This window comes from Neopsephotus bourkii, unplaced genomic scaffold (genome assembly GCF_033783945.1).
Source record: "Neopsephotus bourkii isolate Nb327-2 ecotype Australia unplaced genomic scaffold, CSIRO-AGI_Nbou_v1 NB_256, whole genome shotgun sequence".
NCBI classification, from domain to species: Eukaryota; Metazoa; Chordata; class Aves; order Psittaciformes; family Psittacidae; genus Neopsephotus; species Neopsephotus bourkii.
The window spans coordinates 1,746,394-1,759,104 of NW_026900765.1; the positions used below are offsets into that span (position 1 = coordinate 1,746,394).

A 12,711-nucleotide genomic window follows, 5' to 3' on the forward strand; every position below is an offset into this window, starting at 1 on the left:
AAAAGAACAGAAAGAAAGAAAGGAAAGAAAGGAAAGAAAAGAATGAAAAGGAAAGAAAGAAAGAAGGAAAGAAAGGAAAGAAAGAAAGAAGGAAAGAAAGAAAGAAAGGAAAGAAAGAAAGGAAAGAAAGAAGGAAAGGAAAGGAAAGGAAAGGAAAGGAAAGGAAAGGAAAGGAAAGGAAAGGAAAGGAAAGGAAAGGAAAGGAAAGGAAAGGAAAGGAAAGGAAAGGAAAGGAAAGGAAAGGAAAGGAAAGGAAAGGAAAGGAAAGGAAAGGAAAGGAAAGGAAAGGAAAGGAAAGGAAAGGAAAGGAAAGGAAAGGAAAGGAAAGGAAAGGAAAGGAAAGGAAAGGAAAGGAAAGAAGAAAGGAAAGGAAAGAAGAAAGGAAAGGAAAGAAGGAAAGAAGAAAGGAAAGGAAAGAAGGAAAGAAGAAAGAAAGGAAAGAAGAAAGGAAAGAAGGGAAAGAAAGGAAAGAAAGGACAGAAAGGAAAGAAAGGAAGGAAAGAAATGAAGGAAAGACAGGAAATACAGGAAAGGAGGGGAGGGAGGGAGAAAGAATACCTCCCCCCACCCCCCCGCCCCAATTTAAGAGGGAACATACTGAAAAAAATACAGAGATTCAGTGGGAAAAGATTTTCTATATTTGAACTAAGAACACCTGTAATTAAAAGCCATAAAATGATAATAATGCTTTACATTGAAATTCTTCTAAAAGCACCTAAATAATCTATGCCAAAAAGTAAATTAAAGTCATACCTGGCCATAGCAACCTGCATAATGAATAAGGCTTGGGTGGTCTTTTGAGCAACTTAATTCTGCAATAGCTTCTGTTTCGCTGACCATCCATCGAACACACTCCAGCTGGCCATTCTAAACAAATTAAAAAAGATAAATTCCAATTGTTTCTGTTCTAAACACGTCTATTAAACATTGAAAAGTTTATTAGAATTATTAAAATATTATGTAATTCCAGTTTGTCTGAAAATGTGTTATCTGCTCTCATCTAATGCACTTGTTTATCTTGTCCCGTTATCAGTTATGGTTTGGCTATTGATTACAGTGAAAGTGGCAGTCAAACAGTACTACACACACAACCTGGTCCTGACTGTCAGACTGTTCAGAGAAAAACCATAGTTCTGTTTTCATCACTTGTACAGCAAGGCTCAATGACTAAATAAGATAATTTGCTGGAGCAGACTGAACAGTCTCTCTACAAACTCTGATACGCACTAATCACTATTCAAATCCATGCTTCCTAAATTATTCTTATGTACATAGTAGCTGAACACCTAATCCTCATGGATTAGGACCTATCTGTAATAGATACTGTATAAACAGAAACAAGGAGGTGGTTCTTGGCCTGAACACATTTACAGCCTAGTTTCAAGACTTCCAAGCTGCTATGCACACTCCTAGTAGTTTGCAAGTTACTGTGAAGTGGGATGTCGATGCTTTGGAAAGATATGAACATTTTCTTCAGAGCACACTTGTGGCCCAGTGTAAAGGCAAGAGGTTTTAGCAGCTTCTCCTGCTGCAGCTTCTTTTCAGCAACGGTACCTTGCTAAATGCAGTTTTGCAACACCTACATTCCAGCCTGTTCTTACTTAATTTTTCAGCTCTCATGTTCATAAAGGCTATTATATTCCTTTATAGCTGAAACAGGTATTTCAATTGCTCAGTCAAAACCTCAGAGAGATCAACGTATGTAAATATAAAAAGCTGTTTGCGTACATTAAACAGAAAAAGCTATCATGAGAAGGAAAGAAATATCCATTTAAAGTTTCAGTTTTATTTTTATAAAAACAAAGAGAAGACTGTAACAAATATTAACCCATTTACAACTATATGGGAGAAATAAAAACTGGAATAATATTAAACTGATATTTGTCTTATTCTTTCCATATGTAATGTATGTATATAAACACAAAAATGTACACCATTATATTTTACTTACTTTTCTTTTTTTCTCTCAATGTCAATAATGAAGTGAAACAAGGAAGATACTTTTATTCTTTTTAGTATATTAGAAAAAATCCCCCTTATATTTGGGTTCGAATATTAGTGACTAATAATTTTTAATTTTGTTTTTCCTTTGTATCACAACTGAGTAAAATGTTTTTGTATTTTTTAAAATTAAGCTAAAGAATTAATAAATGACTTGCTAAATAAGACAATTTTGCTAATGTGGAACAGATTTCTCAGCAGTTAGTTAAAATAACTTATCAACATGACAGTATGACATATCAACACTCCATTTTTCTCTCTCAAGCTCACAGCTAAAGGTCAGAAAGAGTACTATAGTCAAAATAATTAGTTTTAATTAATTAATTAATTACTGAGAAATGCTATGCATCATCAATGAATTGTTTAAATTCTCTTGCATGGAAATTTCTGTTCCTGCATACAAGTTTTCTTGTCGAACACAGGTGCATGCCCCACATGGTGTAGTATTATGGAACTCAGAATGGTATAACATAAGAGTAAGAATGAGTAAAGTCCATTCTATCAGCATGCAAAACCACTTTGGAAGGAAGACTCAAGCACTACAAAGTTTAATTATGCCAAATTATTTCAAGGCTGTCAAGAAATTTCACAATGATCCACGTCCAGTCCAGCCATGCAGGTCATCATTAGAAACACCTGGGCCTGACCACTCCATTTACATTAAAAACTCCATTACATTTACACAGTTTTCTGTGAATGTCAAAGCATGGTCAACTACTATAAAAATTATAGGAGCCAGTCATTAAAAAAGCTAACCTTTCTGAAGAATAAGACAAAAGATTTTATTTGACTATAAACACAAAACATAGGAAGGTTGGGAAAAAAAACAGCAAAAAACAAACAAGAAAGAAAATGGTTTCCAAGTAATATTCTAAGACTTTAAATTGGCAGACTATAACTATTCAGTTTGGCCATGGGCCAAGTTATTGAAGCTAAATACCTGACTTTTATAATAGCATTTCATTAGTACAACTAGCTGTCAGTTTATGTTTATATTCATATGGATTGTCCCAGAAAAATTAAAAGAAAACCACAATCCGGAAACCTGGATCAGGGCCATAGGTCATTGAAAAGATGTCTCAAAGATGCAAACCTGGAATCCACCAGTCTTCTTTCCATTTCTAAAGTTTTCCCAAGATGTAAATAACAATAAAACCCCAGAAGAGTAAGAAACTCTTGCATTGTATTTCACCCCTTTCCTTGTTTCTTCTTAAGGTATTTAGTGGATAAAAGAAATGACATCCAACTATTCAATCTCACTTACTAAAGAACCAGAATCAGTATGTTTAACTATCAGCCTTCCTGTGCACCACTATGTTTTATTTTAGTGCAGCAACAACAGTAATTTTCACATTTTCCTATGTAATGAGTGCAAGATCTTGGGTAGGGCCATCCCAGGCACAGCTACAGGCTGGGAGGACAAGTGACAGAAAGCAGTCCTGCAGAGAAGGACTTGGGGGTGTTGGCTGCTGAGATACTTAACATGAGCCGGCTTCAGTGTGCACTCACAGCATGGAAACCAACCATATCCTGGGCTGCATCAAAAGGAGCAGGTCAAAGAAGGTGATGCTGCCCCTCTACTCTGCTCTTGTGAGACCCCATGCTGAGAAAGTTGGAGCAGTTCAGCCTGGAGAAGAGGGGCTGCACAGCATTCATAGCATTTTCCAGTATCTGAAGGGAGAGTATATGGATAACAGAGAGGGACTCTTTCTTAGGGACAGTAGCAATAGGACAAGGGATAGCAGGTTTAAACTTAAATAGGAGAAGTTCAGATTAGATATAAAAAATAAGTTTTTTACTGTGAGGGTGATGAGGCACTGGCACAGGTTGCCAAAGAGGTAGTAAATGCTCCATCCCTGGCAGTGCTCAAGGCCAGGTTGAACAGGGCTTGGAGCAATCTGGTCTCGTGTGAAGCATCCGTGCCCATGGCAGGAGGGTTAGAACTACATGATCTTAAGGTCCTTTCCAACCCTGAGTGTTCTATGATTCTATGATTACAGTGGAGACAAAGACTAGCTTACCTTTATTGCTAATCCAGCTGGAGTTAGCTGCTCAATGTTTCGTTCATTCAAACAATCTTCACCCATCAAAGAAGTGAGATGCTGCAGGCATTCTGCATGTCCCTTTGATGCTGCTACATGTAACAGGTTGTTGTCACACTCATCATGGATCTTATCCAGATTATCTGCAGCTAAATGTGGCTGTTAAGAAAAGCATTATGTCAGTTACACTTAAGGTTAAAAAGTTATACAGAATATTTAAGCCTCACACCCAAGACACAAGCTAAACACAAAGATGTTTCCTCACAGGAATGTTCTTTATAACTCAAAATTAGAAGCTTTTCACCTCACTGTATGCAACCTGGCTACCATTAACAGAAGGACAGAGATGGAATTGCATTGGCTTGATTCACTTGTAGTTTCTCTTTTTCATGCAATTGTCATACAATTGTCAGTGCAAGATCTTGAGTAGCTTTAAGTCTGTGTACTAGTTTGATCAATTAAGTACTTGCAAAAGTACCTACATTTTCATAATTTCTGTCCATTTTGTGTTTGGTTTCTCTCTCTCTTCCCTCCCTCCCCCCCCCATATTACAGAACTACAGAATGCTTGAGGTTGGAAAAGATCACCAGGGGTCATCCTGACACCAGCTCAAGCAGGGTCACTGAGGTTAATGTCCAGATTACTCATGAATATTTCCAGAGAAGAAGACTCCGCAGCCTCTCTGGGCAACCTCTTCCAATACTCAGTAACAAAGTTCTTGCTTGTATTCAGGTGGAACTTCCTGTGTTTTACTTTATACCCCTGGTCTTTCATCCTATCATGTGGCACCACTGGTAAAAGTCTGACTTAGAAAGATATTGATGAGTAATTGAACAGAAAACATCTATGACTCCTAAACAAAATTCCTGATTAATTTGGCTCATCACAAAAGTGGCAGCTTGCATTAAGCACCATCTAAAATGAAGTTAAACTGCATGATGGAACACGTGGTACAAATGTGGTACGTTGTTTCTATTAAATAAATTTTTGGAATATTTATGTGAAGTACTACACAACCATGAGCTAATACAGTATTTCTTCTCAAATCTAATTTTGAGACAAAACAATAAGACAGAAAATCCAAAATGAAAACAGAAGACAGAAGATGGAGTTAAGAAGTAGCAGAAGTAAGTTCCTAGAGGTGTGCAGGCTTGCCAAAGTTAGTCTATTTCATGCAAAATTTTTGAACTGTTTGGCAATAATATGCATTTTCTTACTATCTATCTACCTATGGTGACCTCTTTTTCCTCTCTCTGTTCCTATTTCAGAGTGAATTTAATTCGCTTGTTCCTTACTGAGCAGTCTAATATTGTCTTGTGCCTCAGTATAGTCTTTGACTATCTGCTTTTGTTCTTGTTGCTACGTTAATAGCATGCCTTTGTGCTTGAGCTAGACTGGCAAACAGAGAAACTAAACAAAAATCTAACAAAACCAATTCTTATACATACACTGCGCCTCCACCAGCTGTCCTGAGTAGAAATCACATGCTCTGAATCACTGTGTTCACTTACATCTAGTTACTTTGGAAACAATCATTGATAGTGTCTGATCACTGTGTTAGAATTTACTAAAAAACTTCACATGGGTCAGAGGTCAATGAGGCTTTAGAGAAAGCTGCTGCCTGTGAATGCTGCGGCAACAAGACAGCATGAAAACTCCTGAATAATAATCAGAATACGACAGAGGCCCCTCTGTTTCCATCATCAGTCTCTAAATAACTGAGGTAAATCAGCAATAATTGTACAAAGCGACACACAAATGTTGTAAAAGACAAAACTCAATTAAGATTTAAATTTAGCATTTAAGTGAATCAACAGCTAAAACTCATGCCTTCTATAAGACTTCAGTGTACTACATACACTAGCAATCTTGGTAGTCTTTACATAAAACTAGTATCTTTGTTTTGTTACATATTTGATTTAAAGACTAAAACTTTCCATTTGGAAGCCCATATGTTCAATTATGAAGAAGCACACAGATAAAAATGACAGCATTTCAAAATATGTGCTTCATCAGCTTTGCTGGCTTAATAAACCCCATAACCTTTATTCTTCTTGTTTCATGAAAAAGATGATACTTACCAGTAAAGATATTTGGCCTTCCTTTACAATATTTAAGATGCTCTTAATTTTTTTTCCCTCTTCACTCCTCTCTTCTGGGCCCCCTACACTGTTCCAGTTCATACTCAGTTCCTCTAGCTGCTTGTTTTCTGCCACTGCTGTCTGCAGGTGGAAAGTCCTCAGATGGCAGTTTGGCATAGTCTTCTCAGTTTTGTGAGCATGAGGATCAACAAATGTCCTGCTGAGGAAGCCCTTACCCTGGGCTTCGGATTCATGGATTGAGCTACACTTCACTAAAGGCTGGGAAAGCTCTAATTCTTCTGTTAAATGCTTGTGCTGATCAAGGACAATAGGCTGTGTTTTTCTCAGCTGAGAGCCTTTCACAGGAGACAGCACATAGAACTGCATGCTGTTAGCAGGCGAGCTCTCCGTGTTCCCTGCAGAGCAGGTCTTGCTGCTAAGACCATTCACTGTTGAAGACACACCCAAAAGTTTTTTCTCAGGAACTACCTTTGTAAAAGGAACAAGTTGCTGGCTTGATTTAATATAAGGCACATCCAAAATTTCATCCATATCCAGGTCATAGTGCTCCAGCTCCCCAAGCATAACAGCAGGCTCAATGTTTTTGCTTTTAAGGCTCTCTTCTTCTCCTGGACTCTGGTCATCATTTGGAGGTGCAGATTGAGAATCACTACCTTTCTGATATTCTCCCTTCTGGTTCTTGTGGTCATCGATTTCATTGTTCTCAGAGCTTTCTGGCTGATGCTTTAATGGCGAAACCCTCTTCACTGGTCTGAATTTATTGCACACATCTGCAATTCCTGATGGTTTCTGCGCATTTCCAATAAGAGTTGAGACTCCACAGTTCCAGCTGCTGCTGGAAACTAGAGAAATTGAAGAATGCGATTTAGAAGTAATTACTACCAGACAGGTGACATAATACAGCATGCTTTAAAGATATACTTGACCAAACACTGGAAACAAGAATTAAATGATGACATGCCACATTAATATCTAAGCAGCTTTAACAGCATCTCTGTCAAAACAAATGAAGAATTTGAGACTCCAGAGAAGAAACTTTCTTCAAACATGACATACATTGTAATCAATTACAAATAAAGTCATTCTAATCATGTAATGGTTATCAATAAGAGCTTAGTGGTGTTTACAGTGGTCCTGTCCACTGGAGAATGGTCGGAAGGAATCTTATCTTTGAATATGATTACATGATGGGAAGCAGGGAAGAAAGGGGAGTGAGACTCTTCTCCACAATGCCCATTGACAAGACAAGAGACAATGGGCTCAAAGTGAAACTCACGAAAATCAATCCTGAACACAAGGAAATGCTTTTTTTACTGTGAGGCTGGTCAAACACTAGCACAAGTTATGCAGAGACATTCATACAGTTTCCATATGCGGAGATACTCAAAATCCAACTGGACAGTCCTAAGCTTAACCTGCTCCAGCTGACTCTGCTTAAGGAAGGCTTTTGAACTACATGATCTGAAGCAGTCTCTGCCAATCTAAACGATTCTGTGAGTCTCTGATCTGAAAATTAACCCTACTTATTCAGGCATGAGGCTTCCTTTTCCATTTCTCTCTATGCTGGGATTCTCTGCCAAGCTTTCCATCTCATATATATAACCTGTACACACACACACACTCCCCCCACACATACATAGCTCTGAACATTCCAGACCATTATTTCAGTGCACTGCAGAATCTGGAGTTTGACTTGCAGATAAGAATGGGAGCTCAAGACACCTGAACTCTTAATCCTACTGAACTTGAACTTAATCCTACAGAACTTGCACTCTTTCATGCAGACCAAGAACTCTGACACAGTTTGCCTTATTTTGTCTTTTTTTTTGGTTGAGGGACAGCACTAAAAGCACTAAAGCCTTTAGGCAGTTTCTATGCCCCTTTCAAGGTACACTAAGAGTTAACGCATTCTAAAAGTCAAGAATACTGTTTAAACAAAGGAGATTTATTACATGTGCTAACTGCATATCAGTGGGATCTAATTTGTGGTCAAAACACACAATTTGCCATGAACACCTTCCTAAGGAAACAGATATATACACTTTCAGTGCAACACTAATGTCTGAAGTAAAGGATTAGTATGGCTTAGTAGTTACAGATGTCTGAAAATTACCTTAATGCTTTTGGAAGCACTTAAGAATATATTTCCGAAGAAGAAATAAAAATAATAATAATCAAAAGGCATGTAACTTAGTGGGCCAATACAAAGAACACACTGTACTGACTTATTTATGTATTGTATAAGATTCTAGGTTCAAAGGCCTACACTTTTATGTTGGTTTTATTTACATGTGAAATTTTTTCCAAGTGATACAGGGAAATGGATACCATATGTTTCCCAGCTGTTTTGCTCTGACAGGAACTATTAAGCACTCAGTATGGAAATGAATTCTGTCTGAGTTTTATGAAAACACTGCTTTCAACACAGGGGTCTAGACAGAGGAAAAGGCATCAACATTTTGTTTGTTGTCACTTTATTTAGGCTTACATTTATTTTGTTGCTTGGCTTTCTTCACTTTCTAACCTTAATAACACATATTTACATAAACCACTGATGACAAAATTGTAAAATTGGATACTGTGAAGAAGGAATGGCGATTGTTACAAATCTGTCTTGGATCATTGTGAAGTCATGTATTTCTCTTTTCTTTCATTACAGTTAGAGCACAGTAAGGTACTTCCACATTTTTCACTGGTTTTGTTCCCAACGCCCCTTTACAAACATTGTTTTTCCAGAAAACAAACTGGAATACAGAGAATGGTTAGCAATATTTTTACTGACTTAAGAGAAGTATTCTTTACTTAACTGGGATGACGAATTTACACTGCATCTAATAAATTATTAGAATATGGTATTTAACCACAACAGTAGGGAAGAAAGCAAGTTAGACTGGTAGACACAATCCTTCTTTGTGCTGTTTTCTACCTGGTTGCTGTATAGGCTGCATCAGTGATTAAGCAGTAACAACATGGTTTCTGCCTACAGAGCACTGAAATCATAGGCCAGAGTGGGTAAAGGCATGGCTTGAATCTCTTCTACTCTCTTTTCAGATGCTTGTTACCTGAAGAAGCAAATCAAGCGCTGCCTATGCAGCAAAGCACCAGCACAGCAGCAGTCATGTGAGCATTCTTAAGCAGCTGCTCCACAGGAAAAACCTCTTGCTCATCTCTCCATACTTATGAACTTGGGCAGAGGCCATTAAACATCTGGGTCAAACAAGTGCTGTTTGATTCTTTTATAAACAACAGCAAAGGATTGTCTGAGTTTAAGGAAGGTAACTAGAATGCAGAGCAGCTATCCTGATTTCAGAGTCTGACAAATAATTCTGGTATAATCTTGGATAAGCTGCATCTTTTCTGTGCACCGGTATCTCAAATGTAAAAAAGTTATGACAATGTTTTTTTCCAACTAGGGTGTCAAAATTATGTGTTTAACTTTTATTCATTAATATGGAGATTTGGACAGTGTCATTGAAGTAAAATGAGAGAGGAACATAAAACGAGACTTTGGTTGTGCTGCCTGGTAGACCAGAGATGCTAAACCATTTCCTTTGAACAAAAGAAAATAGTACCTGATGAAAACCTGTAAGTGTCAAAATTGAAAAGGTTGTTCTTCACCATAAATTGTGCTCTATGCTCTCCTTGAAGATGAGAAAGGCAAAATGTGAATAAAGACGCCTGAACGATTGTTTTTAGTTTTTGTATTTATTTATTTACAGGTGTCTCCTAAAACTACTGGGGGTTAATAATAAGAAAAGGGCAAAATTAGGGAGTAACTTCTCTGAAATTTATGCACTTCATTAGATTTTATTTTAGGAATCCATATTTACCTTGAAGTTTCTAAAAAAACCAAAATCCTTATAACCTGTTTCCAATTGGAAGCATCTGTTGACTTCACAGCATTTTTCAACATCACCTCTGTATCTAGGGCAGAGGTAGGAAAGAGAGGGAATTGTATCTCTTACATAAGCACCTGTAGAATTATAGGGTAACTATATGAGTTTTGTCCAACCACAAGACTACCTCATGCATGGATGAAACTTTACCCTTGTGACAGGCAGTTTCTGTGATACGTAAAATCTAATATCAGAATAGCTTTAAATTGTCCTGAGTATAATGAAAATAACAAAGAACTCAGCTTTTACTTTAGATTTATAAGGAAACTATCAATGAAATTCATTGCTGGTGTGCATACAAGAGCCTGTCTCCCTGGCATATGGGTACAGTAACATTCTTTAAATGATGATGTTTTCATGAAGTTTACAGCACTGGTAACACAAATAGGAGGTGGCAAAAGGCTGCATATCACACATCACTATCATTACAAAATGAACTGAACATGCAGTATGCTCAGTTCATTTTGTAATGATAGTGATGTGTGATATGCAGCCTTTTTCACTCTGCAGTAGAGCGGTACTTGTAGATGTTGCTATTCCAGATCTTCATGAACCCAGAATGGCTCACGTCCAAAGAGCACTGACTGCCTGAGGAAATTGTCAAACTCGTAACAGTGTATTTCTGTTGCCATCACTACAGGCTCATTTAGGTTTATGCTTTGACCAGTGTTCTGTAATGACAAATGTTGCTGTTGAACAGCTGGGACATACAACAGGCAGTGGTGCTAGCAAGCAGGAAACTGGATGCAAAGATCTGAGTCATTGGCAGATCACCTAGCAGATATGCCCATGTTGCTCTACTAGATCACTTTACACCCTACACACCAGTTTAACAGGAATGAAAAAGAGCATCAATTCACTCCTGTTCTTTCATAGGGGACAACCAGTGATCCCCATTACTATGCTACATCCCTCAATGAAACTCTTGAGCCTTTTCAGCTTGCTGTCTCTGTTCATTCTCATGATGGTCCAGAGCCGTATCTTATAGTAAACTGCACTGAAACACTGTCCAGGAGAAAAACTGTATGACTTCCTTTTATACAAACATTCATCAGTCATCAGTGACATTAACACTTCCACCCAATGGCCTGACCTGCATCCAGGCTGTGCTATCTCTAAATTCTCTGCTCTTCAAACTTTTTTTCATACTTGTGCAACCAATAACCACGGTAAAACTGAATAATGGAGAACACTGCACTACATGAGCTCTTGTATGCCCAGAGACTATGGTAAGACTACCTGCTGATTTGATGAGTTCATCATGCCTAATAGATCTTTCAATAGTCCGTGAACTTCTGTGGTTGAATCACATTTATATGGATGAGAGATGAGTAGGAGCAGCCAACAAGGCTTTAATAGAGGAAAATCATGCCTGACTAATCTTAGTGACCTTCTATGTTAGAGCAACTGCATTAGTGGACAAGAAAAGAGCTACTGATGTAAACTATCAGCTTCTGTAAGGCATTTGACACAGTCCCCAACAATATTCTTACTCTTGATGTGAAGAGATAGGTTTGATGGATGGCCACGCTCAAAACAGTTGCAGTCAACATCTCAATGTCCAAATGGAGATTAATAACAAGTGGTGTTCCTCACTTGTTGTGTCAGGGGTTCTGTCAGGACTGGTACTGCTCAATGACTTTATTAATGACATTGACAGCATGACTGAGTGCATCCTAAGCAAATTTGCAGAAGACCCTAAGTTGAGTGGTGCAGCTGGTCTGCTTGAGGGAAAGTATCCATAGGGACCCTGTGCAGGCTTGAGGACTGGGCCCATGTGAACCTTACGAAGTTCAACAAAGCCAAGTGCAAGGTCTTGTACCGTTACAATGAGGGTGATGTGACAATGGAAAACATTGCTCAGAGAAGCTGTACCTGTCCCATCCCTGGCCAGTGGTCAAGATGAGGCTGGATGGGGCTTGAAGCAATGTGGTCTAGTGAAAGATGTCCTTGCCCATAGAAGGGGGGTTGAACTAGATGATCTTTGAAGGTCCGTTTCAATGCAAACCATTCTAGGCTTCTACGGTTATATAAATGAGAATAAACTCTGCTAGGTTGACTCCATTGCTGCAAAGGCCAAATGCATTCAAATGATTTTCTTTTTACCTAAAACTCTTCCTCTTTGCTTTAAAAATTCACTTGTGGAGTTCTCTTCACTTTCTATCATCATCATTAAGGAAGCTTGCAATTTTCCTTGACAAGTACTTATCCCTATGAAATATTTTTTAAATGCAGTATTTGACTGTATTGCTCATGTACTAGATAATTATTTAGGGGCCTGCAGTAAGTATGTGCAAAGTTTCACATTCAGAGTGTTACTGTCCTGTGAAAGAAATGCTTGAGCTTCTTCAGTGTGATATGACTTCAGCACAGACTCTTGAGCCAATTAAGACTTGTACTCATTCTAGGTCCATTTAGAGCACGGTGATTCTGACTTTGTGTATGGACACTGAGCTGTTGTCTACAGTAGGGAAACTTTTAGATAATTCATCACAGCTATTAATGTAAATTTATCCCCAGCAGCAATACTGGGGCTTCAAGCGACAGAGGAAGGGATGTGCCTTTCATATAAAAGCATAATCAAAACCAGTTCTGAATATCTATTTACTATTTTATTAATATCACTGAAATAATATTTAACAATTTTAACTGAAGGTGGCACTGTTTTAC

General features: G+C 38.0%; 1 protein-coding gene across 3 annotated transcripts in view; it reads right to left on the reverse strand.

Annotated features, from left to right (window-relative positions):
• SNCAIP (synuclein alpha interacting protein) overlaps window positions 1-12,711 on the reverse strand; it is an 85,233-nt gene that overhangs the window by 26,070 nt on the left and 46,452 nt on the right. For all 3 annotated transcript variants that reach the window (XM_061346042.1, XM_061346043.1, XM_061346041.1), the window contains exons 4-6: window positions 6,125-6,987; window positions 4,023-4,202; window positions 754-867 (exon numbers count right to left, since the gene is read on the reverse strand). In XM_061346042.1, the coding sequence (XP_061202026.1) occupies window positions 754-867; window positions 4,023-4,202; window positions 6,125-6,987 (1,157 nt within the window). The remainder of the gene's footprint in view (window positions 1-753; window positions 868-4,022; window positions 4,203-6,124; window positions 6,988-12,711) is intronic.